The 24,863-nt window shown below is 41.1% G+C and overlaps 2 protein-coding genes and 2 long non-coding RNA genes across 9 annotated transcripts in view; 2 read left to right on the forward strand and 2 right to left on the reverse strand.

Moving 5' to 3' along the window:
- LOC121913555 overlaps window positions 1–12,526 on the forward strand; it is a 61,638-nt gene extending 49,112 nt beyond the window's left edge. Inside the window, exon 3 of the long non-coding RNA XR_006100322.1 lies at window positions 12,443–12,526. This is a non-coding gene — a long non-coding RNA (uncharacterized LOC121913555). The remainder of the gene's footprint in view (window positions 1–12,442) is intronic.
- Window positions 2,000–5,510, reverse strand: edn1 (endothelin 1). The gene is made up of 5 exons (XM_042436208.1): window positions 5,053–5,510; window positions 4,642–4,792; window positions 4,066–4,215; window positions 3,705–3,809; window positions 2,000–3,066 (listed from the first exon to the last, which is right to left on the reverse strand). Exons 1-5 carry the CDS (start codon window positions 5,111–5,113, stop codon window positions 2,928–2,930), a joined length of 606 nt encoding a protein of 201 aa, XP_042292142.1. The 5' UTR covers window positions 5,114–5,510; the 3' UTR covers window positions 2,000–2,927.
- hivep1 (HIVEP zinc finger 1) overlaps window positions 9,087–24,863 on the reverse strand; it is a 58,566-nt gene continuing 42,789 nt past the window's right edge. For all 5 annotated transcript variants that reach the window (XM_042436207.1, XM_042436204.1, XM_042436202.1 and 2 more), the window contains exons 3-9: window positions 22,860–22,913; window positions 13,926–19,732; window positions 13,684–13,817; window positions 13,379–13,554; window positions 12,471–12,572; window positions 11,172–11,704; window positions 9,087–10,881 (exon numbers count right to left, since the gene is read on the reverse strand). In XM_042436207.1, the coding sequence (XP_042292141.1) occupies window positions 9,775–10,881; window positions 11,172–11,704; window positions 12,471–12,572; window positions 13,379–13,554; window positions 13,684–13,817; window positions 13,926–19,732; window positions 22,860–22,913 (7,913 nt within the window). In that variant the 3' untranslated portion in view covers window positions 9,087–9,774. The remainder of the gene's footprint in view (window positions 10,882–11,171; window positions 11,705–12,470; window positions 12,573–13,378; window positions 13,555–13,683; window positions 13,818–13,925; window positions 19,733–22,859; window positions 22,914–24,863) is intronic.
- On the forward strand, window positions 12,515–24,562 carry LOC121913554. Of its 2 annotated transcripts, none has more exons than XR_006100321.1 (3): window positions 12,515–12,603; window positions 13,393–13,522; window positions 24,397–24,562. It is a non-coding gene; the product is annotated as an uncharacterized LOC121913554 (long non-coding RNA). The 2 variants fall into 2 exon arrangements; XR_006100320.1 differs by lacking the exon at window positions 24,397–24,562 and adding an exon at window positions 19,727–19,885.

Genomic DNA, 24,863 nt, shown 5'->3' on the forward strand with positions numbered 1-24,863 from the left:
ACTACTCAACAGTGTATAAAGTAGTTGCTCACATGCTAAAGGAGACCATTTATCCTCGTAATGTGCACTTTTATATTTGGTACTTATGGTACATTTTGCTGATAATACTTGTTTACTTTTACCTATATAAAAGTTTGAATGCAGTACTTTTATTTTTACTGTAAAAGAACCACTTTTAAATAGAAAAGCATCATCTGTGTTGGCATCTATATTTGCTTTCTCTTGTTATGCAACATGTAGATAAATAACTTTCTGCATTATAATGCCGGTTTCTTGTTGACTTGATTGCATTTCCTTATACAAGAGAGAAGATACACATCAGCAGATCCCCCTCCTTTAACAAGATGTTTGTTTGGCTACATAAACCAGCGAACGCTGTACCTTTATCGTGGGATGAAATCTAGCTGAACACTCTTCTTGCATGTCTAAACTTTCTCTGCCATCCTCTATTGTCTTTATCTGCAGTCCTGACTGACTGCTGCACCAGACATGTCTTAAAATTGTTTTGCAAACAAAAACTAGGTCTGTCTGGAAAATATGACATCAGTATTATTATTATTATTGGACTCTGCACGCAAGAGGGACACAACAGTGTTTCTTACAATAAGCCCGAGGCACAAAATCCTGCATGGATTTGTTTGCTAAATGGGCTGGATAGATAAGACTTTTCAACCAATTTGCATTGGATTGTTCTCCGCTGCCAGTTCAAGCAGCACTCTGACGAGTGATGGGAGCACCACTGTTTGAAATGAACCCAAGAATAACTCGTAGGACGTTCATCTGCAAGAGCCGAGATCCAAAAGGGACGAATCTGACATATTGATGCGACACGTTCACACTGCTTTAATCTCTCCTTCGCAAAATTTGAAAAAAGTGTTTGTGGTGATAGAAAACGCCTTGAAGGACTTTCTACTTTGAAGACTCTTATACCTAAAAGAAATTACAGAGCTTGAACGTTTGTCAGTTTTTTAACAGTGTCCAAATTTACTGGGTGAGTCTTAATCAGGGTTTTTTTTGGTAGAAATGGTTTTGCTGTTCAGTGAAATCCAAGTTTTATGGTTTTTACATTTTCACATGAACTGAAGAATAACACGCTTGTTTTATGGGTTGGGAAATTCGGCATCTTGGGCTAAAACTTTTTTTTAAAAGAAAACTAATGTGATTATCTCAAACAGGCATTTCTCTTAGTTCCTGGGAAGTTGGCATTCGCAGAAAGACCCAAGGTTTTATTTTGACAGCAGCGATATTAGCTGGATGAGTGATTAACTGAAATGAAATGAAGCTGATCCAAGTCGAAATTAAAAATATCTGCGGAAGTGCCAGGAGGTCTGAGTTCATTTAGGGAGAAAAAACAGATGCAAGGCCCCTGAAGGAAGAGTGGTAAAGGTTGATGAAGGGACAGCAGCTGTTAATAATAGCTGTTATCTGCAATAAGGTGCCAGAGGTGAGTGGATAGGTGGGTCTCTAAAGGCCAGGTCAGGTAGTTAAGAGGTTAACATAAGAGTGACTCTTTGTTGAATTTTGCTGAGTCACTTGTTAGCAAAGGATGGAAAAGCTCAAGCTGGAAGGTGGTAGATTGTTGATATCCAGAAGATATTTTAGAGAAATAAGATCATCGCAGGGCTGAAAATAAACAACGTGTTGGATTTCTTTGAAATCCAAGCTACTGGAAAAAACCTTGAATCCACTTTCAGCTGATTCAGAAATTGCTGTGTATACACTGGTTTGGCACACAGATAAAAGAGCAGAGTTAGCAGGGCTTTATTGTTTTTTGCCTCTTTGTCTTCCACATCAACACTTTCTTGTTATGACATGAGTCTGTCCCTCTCTTTATCCAGATCTCTCACACCGTCTCACTCGTTTTTCTTTCACTTTTGCTTTTTCTATTTTATGATTTACAATGATTTACGAGAGTCAAAGCTTCTCTCCTGTCCGTCATCTATTTTAGCTTCAAAGATCGGCGTAATTATGATCCAAAGAAGAAGAAGGAGTTGATCAGTTAGTTTTAAATAAGTGTGTAAAAATTTATTAAAGTTTGGCCAGAATATGGCACCTCAGTGACAAAACATTTCATAGAAATGACAAAACCAAACATACAACCAATATGGCCATCAGATTACAATGTATGAAATGAATAAATAAATAACACACAGTACGTAGTAGCGACAGCAAACATAACATATTTAGTGAAAAATTAAATTATGCTAAATGCAAACCAATCTGTGATAGCAAGGAAAACTCCCAGGAGCTACAGTACGACACAGCTAGAATGACCTGTGTCCTGACATACAGGAGACGACCTGTTACGTAAATGCAGTAAATAGTTTCAGTCAGTGAAAAAATGTCTTGAGTAAAGTGATGACACAAGACACATAATCCCTTCTACGGAGGCATCTGTGGGAGAAATATAATGGCATGTTTGAAATATAATAAGTAGAACTGCCTTCATCCATATATGGCAGTGTTTGGTTGAGAGATTTCTATTAACTGCTCCCAGTAATGTCAGGAAAGTTTTTGAAATGCTATTTGGTGGGGTTTTTTGAGTCCAGATGATGTTACAGCGACTGTAGAGCGACTGAGTCTGACCGTGACACCTGAAAAGATCAATAAATGTCTTTGATTTTTGCAGAGTGGGGGCCAAGTCCTCTGTTCAGCTTATCTGTCTTCACCTGAACTCCCCTTGTATTGTCTCTGACCTCGTTCATCTGTCTGATGAAGTGCAACCAAGTCGAGGTGTAAATGCTTTCTGCTCTGCTGCAGACACCTCAGGACGGCCATCGAGCCAACACGGAGAACGTTTTTCCGGCCTTGCGTGGGGCTCTCCAGTGTCTTCTTGAGGGACTCCTCTTTGGCAGATGGCTTTAGAGAAGGGTTATGAAACTCTTTCCCCCTCTGTATGACAAGGTGCGGAGGTTATCTGTCTTCTTTTAGGAGGCTGAGCTCTCGCCCTCCCATGCTCTTGCCCTGTGGCGCTGTCTCACCCTCCACTTCTCGAGCAGCAGGCGGGTTTTCAACGCAGCCCTGAGAGCTAGAGGCGACACCCGTTTCTTGTTGCTGCTCCTCATCCTGCAGACACAAGACAGAAAAAGCAATCAGACATCCGAACCACTGAGCTCTCAGGTTATGCGAAAGGTAAAGCCTACAGCTAGGTGGATTTCGAGCTGTCTGTCACTCACATTCAAACAGCCAAGTATGCCAAGTGTCATGCACAACACACTTCTAAATGTCTCAAGTAGATGGAAGTTTATTTTTCCGTTTTTATTAATGTGTCACAGTGCAGACGTAAGGCGCCGCAAACTTTGAGAGGGTTTAATTTTGTAACAAGATGGGACATGAGTGAAGAGAGGAGCCATAACCCACATTACTCTTAAATTGAGGGTGAAAAAGTGATGCAGCTTACTTTTTAGTAAATTCCACACAATCTTAGAGGTTTTATGGAATTCATAATGGTGCTTAGTCATCATAATATACGGGGAATTCCCTGCTTGAAGGTTAATCTCCCAAATTTCTGCCTCTAAAACACGTGCTGACTGTTTTTATCTCTCAGGACTCTCTCAGAGGGTTTTATGCATGCAGAAATGACGTGCCCTACAAAAGACCTCAATGTTGCGTGAGGTTATATAATTAACGTGTCCATTTATATTTTTTTCTGCAAACACACTTTAAGGCATTCAGTCTTCTTCAGTCTGAGCGGGTTGTCTTACCTCTTAATCCTGCCCGTGTCGGCTGCCAGCTTGTGTTTGCACTGCTCCCCAGCACAACCATCGCCCTCGGCGGAGCGGATCACCGTGTCTGGCGATGTCTCATACCTGTGAGCGAAACAAAAAAAAAGAAAACACACATGATGATGACAGCTAGATAACATTTCAATTACTCATCCCGCTGTTTCGACGCATTTAGGAGCCCATTTAAGAAACGAAACTTGTTCTAACATGCGGTGGAAACAAGCACAAAATGATAGACTCGTTTTTTAGTAGGTTATCATCGACAATAAACATGATAGATATGTTGCTTACGGTTGTCATTGCTTGTTTACGATGCGGTTTGAAGCAGTGTTAAAAGTACCTGAGGTGGTTTTCCAGTCGGCAGAAGTTTCTGCATGTGTTGTCGTTCTCGCGGAGGCACTGGCAGCGAGGTCCGCTGTTGGTTGCCATGGAGTCCGCGACCGCGCGCCTCGTCCTGGGAGCGTTGCCCAGTCCGTAGGAGACCACGCGCCTAGATGAGACAGGGACACAGTTAGAGTCAAATAACTGAAAAAAACGTTAAAAAAAAAAAAAAAAAAAAAACACGAGCAATTTAGGTAAACCGAGGAATGTATGACGGTAAAATACGTTTCAATCTGCTTGTGACAGTCCATTTATCAAAGTTACATGTATCCAGGACTGACAAGGTAGGAAAAACAGCACTTTATGTACAGTTAATTTACCCCTCAAAACAGTTAACTTAGCGTCCTCACCCGCAAAAACGTTAATTTACAGTTAGCTTACTGTTAGCTACTTGTCTATCATATTTAAGTATACTGTATCCAATATGGGTAATTAATTATTAATACATTTTTATTTACCAGAAACAACCTCTTAAAGGTTAAACTAAATTTTTCTGCAACTGTTGTCAAACAATATTACGCTAAAGATGACTTACTCAGGTGTATTGACCCATATGATGTCCAGGTGGCAGAAGTAGACGCACTCCTTGTCCAGGAAGGTGGCGCAGGAGCAGCGCTTGGTCCGTACATGGCGCCCCTGGGTGACGGTGGAGGCGGTGGGTGTCTCTCCAGCTGGTGCTGATAGGACTGCAAGTAAATCATCGTTATCAAAACAGAGTCCATAAACTATAAACCTATAACTAACCTATGTTATATGTATAGGAAAGGGTAGCCTAATGATGCAATTGCAGCAAGATTTTGATCTGCACTCATGCAAAAGGTATGATTCAAATTTAAACGTTTACATAATACAAGTAATTGTATTTTACCCACAATTAGTGTTGTTGCTTAGATTAAACAGCTAAATCTATTCTTTTGGCTGTTGGGAGGATCATGCAAAAAATTACCTGTGCACAAAATCCAGGAGTACATCACTGACAAAACGGTAATCAAAATGTATGTATCCATCTTTCCAGGCTCTTCTAAAATAAAAATTTTGCTCAAGAAAATAAATAATCCACAACAAGTGAAATAAAAATCATCCAGTGTATCCCTGCTTCGCAAAAATGTTGCAATGAGCGTCCTCAGAGATTGACGCAGGAGCGCAGAGGCGTCAGTCTGGAGCCTCTCTGTCAATGTGGCCCCACATGTTCAGCCCTTTGACTTTATACAAGTGCTTCCCACCTCCCCTCCTCCTCCTGCAGCGCCGCACAGTTTTGTCCTTTGGCTCTTACCCAGACAATGCTGTTTGTTAGTAGTCGGTCGCTGATAAGCAGCCGTGCAAGCCAACTTCAGGACTTTGAGATTTCTTGGTTTCGAGTTAGGGGATGGGAGGAGGGGAAGGGGACGCCGGGTGATTGAATGCGACCTGTGCCACACTGCCGCCGCTCTTCTTGGATGTGGAGTTTACTTTTCAAACAGCAGGTGGCAGTCAAGTGACAGCATTTTTCAGTTTTTATGGTGAGCATTGCATACAGAAGTACTACTGGAGCATGTAGACTGATGGGATTTATGTGATGTGATCAATTATAATCTTAAGCAGAAGTGTAGAAATTTAGATATGAGGTGTTGTTACTTGACTTAAACATCACTCCAGAAGAAATGAGATTACATACAATATGTCTTACTGAAAACTACTCAACTAATAGATAGATAGATAGATAGATAGATTGAGTAGAGGTAGGAGAAAAACTACCGTGTTAGAGCAGCATAGTCACATATTTTATCTTATTTCTTTTTTTAAATTTAACCAGGTAAGAACTGTTAAGGATGGAAACCTCTTTTGGAAGGGAGACATAAAAATAGGCATAAAAAATGCAGGTAAAGCAGTACTAAAATGGAAAAAACAAAAGTGGAAAAGAAAATACACTAAGAACAGAGAAAAATAACCAAGGGGGCATTTACCATAAAATTTAGCCTCAAATTCAGTCAGAGATCTGATTCCTCAGATTAAAATCACAATACATTTGAGATCAGGACACTCAGAGAGATGTCATGACATAAATAATAAACAATCTGAGAATAGAGACAGGACTAAAACCTACGTCCATACTATAACTACAGTTATGTTTTGAATATACACTGTACAGTTCAGTCATAGTGTCCAGTAATAAACTACATTTTTAGTGCAAGACAAGTACAAAAGTGCCTCAACAGCCTCAGTGGGGCATCCTGACTGTAACTCCATTAATGTGAATTCATCCATATCACTAGTATGTCTTAAAGTGGTGAGATATTATTTATCAATATAAAATCCACTTGATTTGATGACAATAGCACAATGTGGTCTTCACCATTTTTCTTGCCTTTTGAAAAACAGTAGTAACAAACCTCAATATGTTCATAAAAATAATTTTAAATGAAAATGGTATCAAATGTATACTGAAAAAGTGCAAGTACATTATAAACTCACTTAGTTACAGCAGTAAAAGTACTTCTGGATAGATATTTTACCCTGTTCTAAAGCAGCAATCTTGTCACGTATCAGAGTTTGAACTTTGTTTCTATACATTAGTTGCACTGCTGCAGACAAAGAAGCTGCCTGGTACGAGGGGATGTTGCCCTTTGCATGATCTGGACTGGAGAACTGAGTTGGAAAATAAATCAAAGTGTAATGCACCTTATTCACTGACCCTAAGAATATAGTAGTTTAGTCTTAAAGCCTTATAGTAGACACCCAGTATGACATAACAACACATCTTTTACATATTGTTCTTTTTGAGCACAACTCTTCACAACAATCTGAGCTATAACTAGATGAAGTGTCTTATTTATAGAGCATTAATTCTGCTTAAAATCCAAAACATATATGTATAATCAAATCTAACCTACTAGGCAGTCTGTCTTGCTGATTGCATGTTGTCTTACATCATCCCCTTGCGATGAATATAAGGTCTTGCTGGCTCTGTACCTTGTGCTCCACAACTGCTGTGTTTTATTAACTGATTAATGAAGTGATGCTGATTACTGAACGTATAAACTGGTTCCAAAGTGGCTGTTAATCTAATGGTTGTTGGTGGAGGGAAAAACTGTGGAAACTGAGGGGTACTTCATCTCCATAAATCACTCACACACACACACACACACGGAGACATTGTGTGTGTAAGGCAGTGGTGGAAAATTGACTGTGTTCGTGTGTATGCGTGCATGCATAAAGTGGGAAAGTCTTGAGTAAAGTATCCTGACATGCTGCACCTTTGAGGCCCCTAATCAGAGGCTAGTGTTGGGAGTTTCCACTGGCCAGGGGAACAGCTTGTGCTACTGGCAGGAGTAGCTGTCCTCTCTCTTCATACAGGACAGAAACAACAGAGCAGAGCTGGCAGATTTGTTATGTTTCAGTTCAAATTTGGACTCTCGAGTTTATCTAGTGAGACCGTGCAGCTGCTGTGATGCTGTGGTGATGATGTGTTATGTAAGACTTTTGTTCTGACTATGCTTGGGATTTAGTGGACTTCCATCAGCCGTCATTTGTCTTCTCAGCACTAGCAGATATTCACCTCTAGAGGTCTCTGTTCACTTTGCTATTGCATCCTCTACAGGTTTCAGTCAGCCCTGAGGAAGGAGGGGGTCTATACTCTAGATGGATGAGTCACCTTCTGAATGGGAACAAGCAGGTTATCACAGTAAAGCCTCTTGAGATGAGAGTAGAATTTCCCTCATTGAGGCCAGATTGTTATGTTTGGTCCTGGTCCTCTGAGAGCTCTTTAACCATTACTTTACCTGGAGGTGTAAATTAAAACAAATATAATTTTTCATCAAGTGCCACTCATTTGATTGGCCAAATGGTGATTTTTTAATTAACTGTTATCAGTGTGATGTTGAGAGGATCATGAAGTTGTCTCCTGAGGATTGAATCTAAATGATCTTTGCTCCACAGTACATGTCACCCTTTATAGTTAGTGGGATGTTGAAGGAGATGTAATTGTTTTTACTGTATGCGGCGTGAAATGTTTACATTATTGTCTTCATACAGAAAAAAACACAATAGTAATATTTCAGTTTATGTCTCTGTTGAGCTCCATAGAAATGTTAGAAAGCAGAATGGTACAGTATATAATTATAGTGGTGGAAAATGATTTTGAGTGACACACAAATGTCACAACTATTGTTACAGACACGTATCCAGTCATTTATTTTAAGAACTGGTTCATCTTATGCTGAATGTTTCATTGTCATGCAAGAGGCTTTATTTGGGCTCCGCAGAGGATCTCAGTGGTTGATTAGTCAGACCTCATGCAGATGCTGTAAGTGATTTAACAACTAAGTATCTCTAATTTGCTGTAGAGTAACTTGTAGTATATTATAAAAGTGCACATATTAATTAATCAGATTATTGTTGCTGGTTATAAACATTTTTTAATATTGAGCTGGACATAATAGCCATTAATCACAGTCCTACTTTCTATGTAGTATATACTTATTAACATTATCACTTACTTCAAAACTCATTTTGGAGTGAAATGCTTTATTTTTCTACTTGACTTTCAGCAGCCAATTTAGGCTGCAAATAATTACTATTTTCATTATCAATTAACCTACTAATTGTTTTCTCAATGAATCAATAAAGCGTTTGGTATGTAAACTATCACCAAATCTGGAGACTTAAAAAAACAGAAAATATTCACATTTGCAAAGCTTGGATGAGTGAGTTTATGTTTATAAAATGACCGAAATGATAACTTGATCATCAAAATTAATGCAGATTTATTTTCTGACAGTTGACTAATCGATTCATTGTTGCACCTCCAATTCTTTTATGTTTTAATATGGAAAATATGATCACTACAATATTATATATCAATAAGAGTAAATCATGATATGTTTCAAAACGATTTAGAGAATTTGATCCACTCCACAGCCCCACTGTTAACACTGGCTCCAACAATTTGTATTGATCAATTTCATCTGTTAATTAGAATTAATACTCTGATTGTCTATGATTTAATGTTAGTGTATGAATGTGTTATCTGTTTTTGATGTCCAGTGAAATATGTATTATACTTTTAGTGTTTGACCAACAAAATACAGTGACATCACTTTGTTTGTAAACAAATTTTTACTGATACAATTAAGAATATTGATACAGCAATGTAAAGCTACCATAATGCACATACCTATGGACTTATGAATCATAATGGGCACTAGATGGATTATAATAAATAGTTGAACACAACATCTGTACACAGAAACATTGCCCCATAATCCATAGAAATGTACATATACCAGTACAACATTTATAATTCCATAAATTTACGAATGACAAGTCCTCCAAAATAAAACTCATATCCTCCATTGTTATGCCTCTCTTTACTTCTAGTTTTTTGAAATAAACACAAGCAACTACTGAATTTATAAGGAATTATGTACAGGTTCCTAAACAAGAAACTCCATAAAGGCACAATTGTCTATACAACATGTACAAAAAAAATTGGAGCTGACAAAAAAGTAAAAATAAAATGATTGGTCATCATTATAATTGTCATATGATTGCACGTACAATATGAAGGTCAGCATCTGTGCTTTGAAAGGTGATTTGCAAAGAAACAAACCCCTGAAGAAGTGTTTTCAGTCTTACAAAGTGACAAGAATTACAAAAAGAGAACATAGAAGAGCTTTCCGCTTGGGGGTCTTCAGGTGGCAATGACCAGTCTGTCTTCATCATCACTGGATACCTCATTATAGTCATCAGTTACCTTCTGCCAGCTGGACACTGGCAGTGGTCTGGGAGGTGCAGGATCACTAGCTCCCTCAACTGGTGAATCCTTAACACTGTCTGCTCGACTCTGTGGAGCTGGTGATGGATGCTGCTGTGGGGATTTATTTCTTTCTTCCCTCTCCAAAGTCTGTATGAGCTCTGCTGCACCTCCAGGGCTGGGCCTGCTGCCTGAGGTCAGTTCTGGAGGGCTGTTGACCATCAAAGGGGCCGGCGGGGAAGCAGGCATGCAACTCCTTGAAGGATGTTCAATTTGAGATGGCTGTGCTGCCAGAGCGTCTGGGCTGCCCTGCCTCTCAGAAGACCCGGGGAGAGGACTAAGGGCAGACAGAGGGCTTAGAGAAGGAATGATGGCAGGCAGGGCGATGTTAACTATCTGCAGGCCCGGCACATGTGTCTGGGGGCCGGTGCTGCTTTGGGAGGTGGGATTGGCAGCTAAAACCTGCAGGCCCAGGGTGGCATTGAGGGTGAGCCCTTGCTGGGGTAGCAGCTGGGTGGGTGCCAGGCCCGTGTTGGTCAGCCCCATGAGGTTGAGTGTCTCCAGACCCACTGGCTGTATTGTTTGAGCCTGCAAGCCAGCGACCTGCCCCAGGGGGAAGCAGGGCACAACACTACTGATTGGCTCCTGGACCACAAGGGGCTGTGTTTGCAAGCCCTCCGGCTGGGGTGGAGTGTTGGGAGCTGGTAACGGGCTCGTGTTTCTGTGAATGACGCTCACTGCTGGAATGGTGAGCTGGACAGGGCCAGCCTGGATCGGTACAAAGGTGGAGTAAGCTGCCAGGCCAGCGGGCACCAGCTGGATCCCCCCAACTGGGACCATACTGTAAGAGGAGCGAGAAGGCTGCTGGGAGTGCAGAGGCAGGTGACTGAACAGGTGGGTCTGTGTCTCTGCTCCTGGTGTTTGAGATAGACCATGTTGGGGAAAGTGCATAGGACCTTGAGAAGCATAGGAAGTCTGAGTGCTCCGGTCCACTGGTATGCCCGATTCACTGGTTGGCACAGAATGAGGGGCAGAGATGGTGTCCTATGAAAAGAGAGAAAAAAAAAATAGATATTCAATCTTATTTTGCGACTTAGCTGTGGCACAATCCTTGAAGATTTGAAGAAGATGAAATCATATTTGGATCAATCCACCAAGCCTAATCAAATCATTATTATAAGACTATTCACCTTTTTCTTTTTTTTTTAGAGCATTCACAGGAGCTTTGTGGAAGTGCCTCGCATGCAGGATTCAAAGTAAGGGTATGGATAGGAAAGAAGGGAGGCAGGTAGGGGGTGGTGGAGAGACACACAATGAGAATACATGGGTCTCACCTGGCCAAGCTTGAAGCCCTTGCCTGGCACTGGGGGACTAGGGGGCACATCAAAGTCAGGGTAGTCGATGGACATCTGCCTGCATGGTGACACTGGGCTCATCATGTGCACTGACTCTGTGTCTGAGATGTAGGAGTCTGATGTGGTGGCAACAGGTGGAGGAGAGTAAGGAAGGGGCATTGAGCTGGAGCAGCACCCAGAGATGGATATCTGCTTGCTCAGGGACACAGGGCTCATCATGGGGACAGATTCTGAGTCTGATGTGTGGGATTCAGGGGCTGGAGGCTGGGATAGAGGGAGGGAAACTGAGCTGATTGACATCTGGGCGAGGAGGGCGCTAGGAGGTATCTCAGCCTCTTTGGAAGGAATATGCTGCGGGCTGGCAGAAACAGAAGGATTGGTAGACAGGCCAGACTCTGCTTGGCTGTCCTCCTCTTCCTCCTCGTTGTCGTCATTCTCTTCATCATCAGGGCCATCGGAGTCATCACCATCTGAATCTTGACGGTCAGCACTGCTCACATGACTGCGGTCTCCTGCAGATGAGAGAATACTGTAAGTGAGGGGGATGTCTATTCTCAGTATTCTGCAGAAAATATGAGTCATCACAGCTAGTATGAAAAAAGAAAGCATCTTCAGAAGCATCTCTATCACTTTCATTCATTAAAAGTCTTCCATTATCATCTAGGTTTCTCTCTCACGGTGAGAAAATCCACCACTAAGAATAAAATTGATGTTTTGTGCTGGTGCAGCACTAGTGTTTTACACCCTAGACCACTATACGCCCCTGAGCTCCATCACAGGCAGAGGAGGAAAAACAAATATGCTCTTAGAGACTGGGACCATAGAATGCTTTCAGGCAGCTTCTCTCTCTCTTTTTTTTTTTTCTAAAATTAGACGCAGCAATTTCCTCTTTCTAAACGCTGTGCATGCCGCCCACATGCGCTTTGAGTTAACAGAGGAAGAAGCTGCATTTAGAATTTCTAATTAGACCATGGCAAAGCTATTGATCGACATAGCAACAGAGCACAAACAGGGACAATCTGTGTTTTATATCTCATGCCATCAACAGAACTATTTAAAGAAGGGCGATCCTGTTGTTTGAAACCAAAGCAAATGGGGTAAACAAGACCTTTCTGTAGAAGTCACTAATACATATCTGATAAGATACTGTTAAGAAACCCTTAATTATTAAAAAACCCTTCATTTTTTTAAATTTTGTTTTAAAAACTGTGGCTTCAAGCACACAATAATCCTACTATATTTTCCCCTAGGCTAAGGCTGAGCGGTGGAGCACTGTACCAGAGTCCTCTGCATCTTGATCCTCAATGAGACCCTCAGGCACCCCCATCTCCATGCACTTCTTACTGTGGGCCTTGGATTTCATGTGCTTGGTCAGATTTCCTGCAAGAAGAGAGGCAGAAAGGTCTTATAGGTGGGTAGAGCTTGAACAATAGCACAGAAGGAGTTTATGTAAGAGAATACGGTCTTTGGGCAAGCTGTATGTAAAGGGTGAGTAACTGATAAAGACATTTTTAAATGAACGTGGGTTGCTCTGACACCAAGTACTGTTCTGCAGTGTCGCGTGGGTAGGCAAGTTCGATAAAGAATGGTGAATCATACTGTCTTGGTTTAAGAGATGGTGAAACCACATCTTTAATTTCATAGCTCCTAAAAAGAATAAGTGAATGTAGCAGTTCAAGTCTATTCAAATATATAGTCTCAGATGTAAATTGTGGTGGAAAAAAATTGTATGTTCAGATGTAAGTGAAGTGTGCAAACATTTTTTTTTTCCAATTAAGATTTGTGGAACTAAATTCATCATGGTGAGTGTATCCAGTAATTTAGAACTACATACAATTAAATATATCATAAAATAATGCAAAAAAGAGACAAAAATCTCATATATGGGTAATATCTGGATCATGTACTATGTGATGATGTACTATATTAACTTGACTTGAGAATACATTTCAATTATTTTCTAGACAGTTGATTAGTGTGAAAGTACTGACACTGTCTATGCACTGCAAGAAGGGAAAAACTAAGTTTCACTAATTCAAACTTGGAATTTTAATCAAAGGTTGATAGGAAAATATTTCATTGCCAAAAAAAAACATCTCTATTATATCATAACATATGTACCCAAATAAAGGAGTTGTGGTTTTAGATTTACAGCTTTAAACACTGACTAACCACTAAGCTCTAACCTTTTGTCTTGAAGGAGAAGTTGCAGTGGACACAGTGGTATGGCCGGACATCAGAGTGGGTGCGAATATGTTTACGCAGCATGCTGGGTTTCTTACAGCGGATCCCACATTCCTCACAGATGTATTTACCGCGCCCACGCCCACGTACGTAGACATACTCTTCATTAGATTTGTATCTGTGGGGTTGCAGGCATAAGGTTAACATAACATGGAAGACAAACACATAAAACTTAAGCAAATAAGAGTTCTAATTTTGATATTAAATTAATTAATTGATTCATTTAATTAATTGTTTAGAATCGTACCCGCCATCAAATATTTTGACCCGTCTTGGTTCTGTTTTAGATGCCAAGTCCTTGTCTGACTCACTGCTGGCCTGAGTTTCTGGTTGCACTTTACTTCTGGTTTCAATTGATACAGACTTCTGGGTTATTGGCAGCTGCAGAGAGATGTAATTGATGTGTTTATCAATATGATTCAATAAACAAGGCAGTAATATACAAGAAACATTAAGATTGTCTAAACTGTGCAGGAAATTAGTTCTTACCCTTGGCATGATGTCTTTCAGCTTGCCTGAGTAAGACAAGATATCAGATTTTCCACAAGTTCTTATGGCCGAGGTGTAGTGTATTTTCTTAGAGCTCTGCTTGGAGTCAAACAAAGACATGACCACCTTGGTGGGCAACCCAAGTGGGTTAGGGTTGTTTGGGCTGACTGTCCAGGCAGCATATGCTGAAGTCTTCAGGTCAGTCTGTGGCACATGAAGAGGTTTCCTCTTCATCAAGAAACACCATGTGAAAGTGGTAGCAGTCTTCAGGCTGGGGAAAGACAGGCGATGGCTGTCTTTTGTGTTAACCACAGAAACAGATGTGGTCAGTTTCACCTGACCACCATGGAAGCTGGAGGGCCTAATAGGAGATTTGGTAGGAGTCCACCTCTGTTCCTCAGCTTTCTCTTGAGGCTTCAGAGTGTTATTAGCTGGCATGGAGCTGCCCTGGCCACCAGGTGTAGTATTTAGGGCAGGGCCAGCCTCTTCAGGAATAACAGTGCTTATGTCTTTTTCCAGCCCAGCACTGTCAGGTGACATTGGCTTAATGTCATCAATAGCCTCTGAGTCCTTCTCTCTGTCTGTTTTAACCTGAGGCAAAGGTGGTGTCTCAGTTTCAATGGGACTATCCACTGGTTCAGTTGTGCAAACCTGCCTAACAAGTGTTAGCTTCCGCTGTCGGGTCACTTCTGACATCTTGGAGTTAAGATAATTGACTGATCTGCCATCAGTTAGACAGGCCACACCATGCTCATCTTTAGCTCGTTTTTGGTGCTTTTCCATGTAGATGTCCAAGCTGTTGGCAGGTGACAGCATTCTTTTACTTGAGGCAGTGGGTTCCTGCTGTGGGCAGAGTGTTACTGATGCCAGTTTCTGTGTGCAATGTAAAGACCCAAGAGAAGGTGCTCGTTCTCCTGTATGGTTATGACTGCTAACAATTTGAGTTTGAGTCCTATCCTTCTTAACAGCTGGTACAGCATGGGCATCACTATCTACACTGTGACTGGATGAGATGGTATTTTTATTGGACACAGAGGGAGCAGGGTGCATCTGCTCAGGAGTGATCAGGATCTGTGGCAATGTTATAGCACCTTGGGTTTGACTGAATGGATCCCTTTGCTGTTCACCTGGCAAAACTCCAGTCTTGGTCTTAATCTCAGACACCCGTTGATTGGGTTGAGCAACGTATACATTTTGGAGTACATCTGATGATTTTGAAATGCTCAAAATTGGATTGGCAATAGGTATTGTTAAAACTGGCAAGGCTATCTGAGTTCCCTGTGTGTTGGAGAATGAAAATGTTTGGCTAGCTCTCATGGCAGGACACTGCAATTGGTATTTGGGCACAAAACATTTCTTTTCTTCAGAGTCAGCTGGCTTATTTTGGACATTCTCACGACAAACTAAGATCTGGCTCAGAGGTTGTTGTAACTTTTGGCATATTTGAACCCTTGATGTTTGATGCCAAGGGTGTGGAAGGCCATGGACTTGAGGCTGCTGAGTCGGGCTGCCCAAATGAATACTTTGCACCATTTGCTCATTCTTTTGCAAGGGTGGTTCTCCAGAATGTAAGATAAAAGGTTGAGCCATGTTGCGCCTATTGGCAATATGAATTTGCTGGGATCTATTCTGAGATAAAGAGCTAACATTTGTAATGGGAGGTTTATCTAGAGGTATGACAGCTTTCCGAACAGGTTGCTGACTCTCTGGGCCTATTTTTAAAGACATTTGGCGAACTAATGGCCCCCGCCTCCTTTCAATAAGTGGCACCTGAGAAAGTTGCGAGATTTGTCCACTTTTTGGCTGGCCAACAGGTGACAGAGATCTGCTGGGAGATACATTGCCACAGTCAAAAGACTTGCTACGATAGTCACATGAAATCTCCACAGAGGGTTGAGTACAAGTGATCTGTTCAGATGCGGCACGCCTCATCATTCCAGGCACACCAAGAGTGTTGAAGGCTGTTGGCAGACCTTGAGCCTCTGGAATTTTGCTGACACACTCCCCTCTAGATGGACTCTCTGACCTAGATTGTTCATCCCTGTCAAAAGAGGCTGAAATGCTCGAACAGCGAGATAGACTGCTGTCCCTGCTGAGGCTTCGTGAGAGGCTGGACTCAAAACTGGATTCACCTGAGGAGTGGTCCATTTGAGCAAGACGAATTCTTTTCTTTTTAGGCGGAAGTTTCTCTGCGGGTAACTTTGACAAACTCTCACTTCTCTGAGGCCAGCTGAATTGATCTGCAGGCTTATCTGCTGGCTCAGAAGTCTGTGATTCATGTTCTCTGTCAGGCTCCTCTGTGACCAAAATCTCAGGGACCTGGATGTTGTTTTGACGAACCAGACGAGACTGATGGACAGGAGTAGAGTTTTCACTAACTGCTGCTACTGTACCATCAGTGCATTGTTCCATCCTTTGTTTTCCAAAGTCAGCACTCTTGGGTTTGGACATTTTTTCATGGTAGCTGTCAGCTGAAGCATTTATAATTGCATCTGTTTTGGGCTTGTTTAAGGGATCTTTTTCCATACCATCAACAGGAGAGGCCCTGTCAATAGATTCTGTCTCAAATGAATTGGGTCTGCTGAGAGAGTTGGTGTGTCTAATGACTGAAGTACCGCTGCCTTGCCTTTGCATCTCTCCTTTACTAGAGGTGCTGATTTGGGTTTCTCGTATTGGTGACAGTCTGGAATCTGAAGAATTCATACCTCTTGCTATGAGCTGAATCTGAGGTAGCTTTGACTGGTTGTTTTTGGGCTGGATGTCTACTATTACAGCATGCTGAGAAAAAGTCCGACTTGCCAGAGCTGTTGGTAGCTGACATGAATCAAAACTAACTGAACAAGGTGGAATGGTGTCAGTTGGAGATTGATCATCCTCATCTCCAACACTTTTCATTTTCCTTCTCTTCCTAATTGATGTCTGTTGATCAAGTATTCCTGAACCAATAGTTGATCTAGGGACTAGAGGCTGTTGTATGTTAACATGAAAAACATCTTGATCCGTTTCTTTAACAGCATTTGGCTTGTTTTTTGGACCATGGAGCTCAGAGCAGTAAAATTTCTTGTGAGTTTCAAAATTCTCTAACTTTCTGTACCGGTTACGACAAGTTTCACACTCATACATTGTGCCTTTATTCTGCTGAGGCTTTCTGTTTCTGTCCTGGTTGTACTCAAAAGATCTGCTTCTTTGCATTAGTTCTGTGGAATTGCTTAGACCATGATAGCCTTCATCCATAGAGCGAACAGAAGGGAGGCCATGCCCCTCACTTGTGGAGAAGTCCTCCACTGCTGCTTGTCTGACTAAGGTGCGAGAATGTATTGCTGGATTTGGGGTTGACGGGGCTGATGAAAATACATCATCATTCAATGAACTAATTTTGTCATCAAATGACTGACAAATTCGCAAAGGGTGGGGGAGGGGGGCAACATTGAGGGGAAGAGCAGAATGTCCTGGTGTAGTAGGCATAGAGTTACTCCTTGTTATTGGCAAACAATCCATTGGCGGGTATTGAGAAGGTACAGAGAGAAGAAATACTGGCTTTGATTTATCTGTGGGGGTGAATGGGGACTTAGGGATGTCTGAGCTGGAACTTGACCGTCTTCCCATTGGTTTAAGATCAAACTGAAAAGAGTCTTTAAATATGTATGATTTAGGGGAGTCTATGCTACCTCTCCTTGAGAGAGATGTTCTCCTTGGTTTGACACTGTCCAGCTGCTTGTTGTCAACCACTGCCTCATTATCTGATATCAACTTTGAAATTCGTTCTTCCAGAGAGAGTGCTTTTGCTTCTAATGGTGGACGCATCTGTCCTTCTATGGCCCTCGGCTTTTGCTCAGCTGCTACATGCATTACTGCAGCAACCACAGGAGGGACAATGGGAAGAGTATTCTTGGCTATGTCAATGTCTGGGGGAGTTATCTTTACAAATGGGCTAGGTGGACTCATGGCCTGGTCAGCACTTTCAGAGCGTGAGAAGTAGCCAGAATCTGTGCTTCCCAAACTGCGGGGACTAAGTAGGCACTTAGCCTGTTGCTGTTGAGAAAAGTCTGTCGCTTGTTGCCTCTGAAGCTGTGCGTGTCCAACTAACAGTGGAGACTTGCACTGTTGGTCTTCATCTTCACTTACAGTATCTAGTGATTGATTTGTACCATCCACTTCTTTCAGAGATGACAGGACTGTGATGTTTGATCTCAGATTACCAGTCTGGCACTCTCGTTGCCGTTGTGCTGCAGCTTGCTCAGGTGCTGCACCTGTAACTCTCGGGCTATCTGCCCTCAGAGGGGAGACATTAACTGGATATACAACAACTTTTGGAAGTGCAGCCGTCACTTTGGGCTCATGAGCCCTCTGACCAAGGGCTGGTTTCATTGAGTCAAACACAGCTGACGAGTCCGCTTCCCCGTGGCTTACTTGAGTTGTACCTGCACTCTGTAAACTGTTTTCCGATAAAGCTGCCACACTGCTCTGTGATGATTCAGGGTCCAAGTCTGCAGTGCTACCTTCCTCATCACTGTCCCCGCTCTCCTCCGCCTCCGAATGTGTTCCGAGGGCTTTGTCAGATTCTTGTGATAGTGATCCACCTCCAGATTCAGAGCGTGCAATGAGACCCAGTTTTATAGCATGAGCATGGGATTTCTTGTGCTTGTACAAGTTACTCTTGGTTTTGAATGAGAAGCCACAAGTAACACAGGGGTATGGTCTCTCTCCTGTGTGAGACCTTATGTGTTTGAGCAGCACACTGGGTTTTGCACATGCTCGGCTGCAGTATTCACAAACATACTTTCCTGGCTTCTTAGGTTTTTGGTCCTTTGAGACCTGTTCAGCACCAAAGTTCATTACAGTTGTCATCTGAATTTGGTTGCTTCCAGGCGTAACTGGGACCTGAATGGTGCTGGGAACACTTGCTGAGAGGGACTGGCATGTGTGCACTATAGGTGGTTGGCTTTGTGGCAAAGCATTGGAGCCGGAGGGAACAGGCGCATGAGTTATAGTGGATGGTCCAGTATTAAAGCTCATGTGCAAGCCAGGCTTTTCTGGATTCGAAGCAACGGGCATAAAATGCGGTGTGGCAAGCGGAGAGGACTGCAAGGGGGTACCCTGTGTAGATGTCTGCACATTTCCCTGTAGTGGTGCTGCAATGCCAATGAAGTTGCCTTGTTTGTCAATATAATAAGTCTGCATATGGGAAGTTTGGGTCTGGAGACCAACATTGGCAGCTGGCATTGTTGTTAGTTCACCACTGGATTGAGCATCAAGGGTGGAAACTGGTTTTCCAATGGCTGTGACTTGCAAAGAGTTTTTCCTCTCAGCCAGAGTACTAAAGTCAGGCTCCATGGCCTTAAGTAGGACATCAAGTGGAGCACTGGTGTGGTAAGGATCTCCCTCAAAGCTGGGGTCTTTGCTCTCTTTGTGCTGAGACACTTCAGCTGTTATCAAAGAGCCCTCCTCACCATCTGCAGGCTCATGTGATGGTGGCCTAGAAGACGTTTCCTCCTGCTTCAGCCTTTCTTGGTCAGTGGAAGATGCCCCTTTATCAGGGGATGGTGCAACTGATTGGGCATACTGTTGGTCTCTTTTCTCACTGGGTGATGTTGAAGGATTATGGGAAGGGCTGTTGGAGGAGGAGGAGCAAGAAGTTGTAGTTTCCTTGGACGATGATCCGTGGAGAGCAGTTTCAGATGTTTTCAACTGCAGAGGCTTCTTCACTGGAGATTTAGGAATTTTCTTCAGCTGATTCTCTGCAACAACCTTTTTCCTCTTCAGGCCTTTTATGTTATCTGCATTTCTTCGACTGCTTTCAGATATCCCTGTGGACAAACAGACAACAATGAGAAACAAAGAAAAGCAGAGTTGGCACAAAAACACCATCTTTTTCTAAACCTTTTTCTCCACTGTACCATATGGGCAGATTGAGCACAACAGTCCCTGCTGAGAAAATAAATTCTATTTTCTGTGCTGAATTGGATTCCTTATTGGCATTTGAAACTTGACACACTTAAATAAATAAAAAATAGACTGCAGATAAATGTAGCATGTTATATTAGATTAAGGGATCAGAATTTTTAGACATTTAGTCATTTGGTTTAAAAATAGAGAGACTATTTCCAAGAGTCCAAAAGTCCACCAAGACTCAAAGCTTGACCTGGTGTGTTTTTTTTCTCCTTTTTTTTTTTTTTTAGCTCTGTCTATCTGTAATATTAAATAGAATTCTCATCCAAAATTTACTTCCACAGTTAAACCCATGAAAGAAAACAATGAGTACAGTTTTTCCCCATAATGATGAACAAACATGATTCTATCCCAGACATTTAGTATCCAGTGATAAGCATCAACTAATTGTAGAGGGAATTATCAAGTCTAATTACTACACTTGTCATCTATTAGTCACATTTTCCTTAAAACCTCTTTTGGCAAACAGAGGACAAAATGAAGACATTACCCATGAAAAACAAGTTTTTGGTACACCTACATGACATTATATTTCTTTGTTAGACCCAAAAAGAAAACAACAAAACACTAATGTTTAAATTACTACAGTATTTTTAATTGTTATATATGCATTACCTCCTCATTGCTTTAACTTTATATTACTACTCCCTATTGTAAAAACTTTGTTTAATGTTATTTCTACACCTACACACACATAAGCTCTGGTGACCATTATGGTTTTACAACACTTAACACTGTTTTCAGACTGAAACACAAATAATAATCTTGTTCTAATTGCTTTGTAATGTCATACAGTCATTCTTAAAACCATCAATTCAATGCTGACGAACATGCAGAATACATGTATGATTGCAGCATTTTAATTATAGTTCAATACAATGACATAATTTATGTATAACATTCACAGCTGTTATATAACAAGATATTGTGCTCTACAGCATAAGTAAAGCATAACCCTACCACCACATTACCATAACCACATTAAATCTCTTTAATCTTTACTCTGTGTTTACAGTGATTTCATCAGTAACTGTTTTTGTTGAAGTGGGATATACTCAACTTAGACACATCACCCTTACTTTTATTTATTTGCTGTGTGACTAATGCTGAAGAGGCCCACACTTCATTACATAAGAAAACAATCCTTTCTTCCTTTTCTTGCTGTTCAAATACCTACGTAGGATTGGCCGATTAAAAAGAAAACAATTAACTAAAGCAGCACAGACAAACTGCATGTGTATGATTTCAACACTGCCACTAATAATAAAGCAGCACTGTTTTAAAAGGGCACGCCCATACCATGGTGTCCCATAATTTGTCATGTTGTCCCTGCAATACTGATTCAAGCAGGTGTTTTTAAAAGGACACGATGCTTAAGTTTAGCAATGCCCTGTCACTGTTTCCTGGCGTGTGTAGGTATTTCCCAGGATGAGGTCAGGGCTCCTTCGGGGCCACTGGCATAATTAGCTTGAGGAACGCCTTGTCTTTACATGAGTTAATCCATTCTCCACACAAACATGCACCCAAAGAGCCTTGAAGGCAGCACAAAACCAATATGAAATGCTCTCAAAGTAAACCCTGTGATTTTTCTACAATAACCCGGTCTGAAAGATGCCTTACAAAGAAACACATTTATATCAACTGCTAAGAGACATGGGAAAAGGATTAGTTCTCCGTCTGCAAAAGAGATTCCATGACTTCACCGCAAGTTTTCCATCATAAAAAAGTACTTCATAAACAAACATGTGTCAGTGTCAATCCTCAGCTATAATGTTTATTGTTAGAAAAAGCTGTTAAGGCTATTTTCATATAAAAATAAGAAATCATCCAATCAGCAAATTCTTTCAAACAGTAGCTAAGCTTTTTCCATGACTGTCTGAAGCTAATTTTTAATGTAAAATAAAGACCATGCCTTAGCGATCCTGTGTGAAGGAACTACTGACAGATTTAACTTCTTTTTAAAGAGGGTTGTAATGGAGATTAACCTTTGACTGGTAAGGAAGGGTCATCAGTACTTGCTGTACTTTGAGAAGGGGATTGAGATATTCTTATTTGTATCCTTTCTATTTAGCGTCTCCTCCCAATCTCATTTACAGTGGATGATTCAATCAAAGCTTGCATGTCCTACAAATAAGCTGGGTGTTTTTTTAAATGACAACGTTGCAGTTTTAAAGTTTGCTCAGCTGGTTAATTCTCAGGCAAAGCTTAAACAGACACCATGACGCTGCCAATTGCTTAACCAAGATGACTTTTCTATTTGAATGAAGTTACATAATACTACCATTACTGTAGCGTTAGTGCTGTACATTGCAGTAACACTACAGTTATTGCATTGTTACCTGATGATATCTCTTGTTTTCTTGAAGTGATAAAACATTTCCTGTATAATCATTACTTCCTCGGATGCAAACTATCGTATTTAATCATTAACTTGGTCCTCACATTTCAATGTGTCAGAGAAATTTAAATGTGAATTTAAAACTGTTGTTATGACAGGTCACTGCTGTGAAATATTCTCTAAGGAATGTGCAACCCAAATGAAACTTTTAATATATTGCAAATAGTTTCACTGAAGCAGAAACATTTAAGTGCCGCAAAAATCCAGATGCTTCACAGCAGCTGGATCTGCTACTGCAACAAGTGGTAACCAGAAAGTATTTTTAACTCCACTTACATGTAAATAAAGCTAATTTTAATAAAAGAACACTGCAATGATAAACACACCCTATAATAAATTTGATTATTGTGTGTAAATCCTTTACAATCCAGACCACTGAATTATTTTGTGCTTTTAGTGAAAACCCTATTTTAGGTTACATCATTAATTTTATTCCTTTTAAGCTGGTGGTGAATAAGAAAACAGAAAATCTCTTACAAAATTCCTTCCAAATAAAAGAGAAGGCATTCAATTCATTTCTTCTTTAAAAATAAATTTAATTCGTTACTTTTAATCCAAAGTGTTGAGAAAAAAAAAAAAGATCTTACCTTTCTGTGAGCTTTTGGGGTCTTTAAGCTCTTTCTGTGCTTCTTCGATTTTATCTGTAACACAAGAATAGAAACCATATTGAGCACGAGGAACATTGCTGCACAGATGCACACAGACTCCACGGTGAAGGCAGTGCAGAATGTAACTAATGTGATATAATTACATGTAACTACTGGGGATGCTTCCCACACGGCTGTAGCAGGATGAAGGTCTTTTAAATGAAAAACAGATATTCTTCCATAGCCGAGAGAGAGCACTATTCTATTATGGAAACTACTGTAATCATGAAGAGAGTACGCCTGTGCGTGCACATAAAAATACAACCATACAAGCACACCCACTTACAGAAATAAAAGTGTGAACCTGTATGAAATAAAGGTTAAAGTCTACTAACAAGTCAATATGGTGGGTTCATTCTCATTATCACTGAGTGAGCACTAAACCCACAGATCAATTTACATATCAAAACGCTGTTTACACCCTTCGGGGAAGACAAATTCATTCCACTCAGCCCTTTTATAAGTCACAATCATCACCCACAATCCAGCAGGTGAAGAACATGTTTCTGTATGAGACATATGGATGTGTGGGAGGTGACACAGCACTGACTGTGTGTTACTGTAATCAATATTAATTATATACGCTGGCTCAACGTGATGTGAACCCGTTACACACACAGTGGAATAAAGTGAGAGAGAAGAGGTAAAGCCTCTGTTTTCCTGCACTTCTACAGGCTGTTGAAAGAGGCATACATAAATCTGTGAATGTATAAGTCTAATTTATAAAAAATAATATTTGTTTTTCTCATTACCTTAAAAAAAATCTCATGCAAAATCAGCAGCTTTTTTATATTCTCCCCATTTTGCTGTTAATTGAAATACATTCTGAGCTGTGGTTGCTGCAAGAAAACTTAAAAAACTGTAAAACCACTTGAAACTACAGAGATTTGTGTCTTCTTGCAGTTTCAGCCAATCTGAATTTTTAAAAATCGGGTATTGCACCATGAAAATCAGTAAAAAAAAAACAACAACAATGATTAGCCTTCTACATCTGAAAGTGCAAGTGTGCATGCAACACATTAAGCACAGAGGAAAATAACGAGCACAGCACGACTGTAGCATGTTTCTGCCTCCCGTGACCGCGGAAAATAGACGGAAAAATAAACCCACTGTGGCTTCGGTGCCCTGCACATGACATTAGAGTCCTCGAGGACCAATGGTAACAATTTTGTCCTAGATTGCACAAATGTTAATGGAGGGTGAAAGAGGATGTTCTTCTTGTGGTTCCCAAAAATCACAGTAATGCAATGCCGGGAATACTCGGAGGAGGGGTGGACACGAGCGGGCCACAGAAGAGGTCAGTGGATTATGTCATCGCGTGTGTGTGCGTTTGCGCGCGCGCGTACGTGTGTGTGTGTGTGTGTGTGTGTGTGTGTGTGTGTGTGTGTGTGTGTGTGTGTGTGTGTGTGTGTGTGTTACACCACAGTCACACCCTTCATCATCTCTCTCGCTCTCTCTTTCTCTCTCTATATCCCAGGCACACGCCACAGATTACATAATGTGTCCCCACCCCTGCGCTGCCGTGGAGCAAAACAAAGGCACCCTGCCAGCAGAAACACAGCAACGGAGGCGCATGAGAAGAGGGCAGAGTGTTTGTTTATTTGTGAGCCTTTGGAAAAAAAAAAAAAAAAAAAAAAAAAAGGTAGACAGACAGAGGAGATAGCTATGTGCTTGTGTATCTTGTCTATTTGCATATAAATGACCACGGTGAACGCCCTCCGACAAAAGAATCAGGTAGGCTGTGTTTTCCTGGCAATGAAGCTGGTATTTCTCCAAACAGAGCGGCTCCTGGAGCTTTCCTCTGTGTCATAGTTACCACACTGTAACCTCACAGCTTCCTCGAGTAAATGGCTATGTTATTGCGAACCAATTTGAGATAATAAATGCTTATTTTAGCGGTTAGAAGATTTGGAGGTAGATTTTCGCTAGCATATGCTTCATTGT

Source organism: Thunnus maccoyii, chromosome 15, assembly GCF_910596095.1.
Source record: "Thunnus maccoyii chromosome 15, fThuMac1.1, whole genome shotgun sequence".
In the NCBI taxonomy this organism is placed as follows: Eukaryota; Metazoa; Chordata; class Actinopteri; order Scombriformes; family Scombridae; genus Thunnus; species Thunnus maccoyii.

Coding starts and splice junctions, on each gene's coding strand:
- edn1 (XM_042436208.1), bottom strand. CDS start 5,113: ATGGATACATACATTTTGATTACCGTTTTGTCAGTGATGTACTCCTGG. Junction 4,216..4,641: donor ATATGGGTCAATACACCTGA/GTAAGTCATCTT, acceptor TGTCTCATCTAG/GCGCGTGGTCTCCTACGGAC. Junction 3,810..4,065: donor CGACTGGAAAACCACCTCAG/GTACTTTTAACA, acceptor TTTCGCTCACAG/GTATGAGACATCGCCAGACA.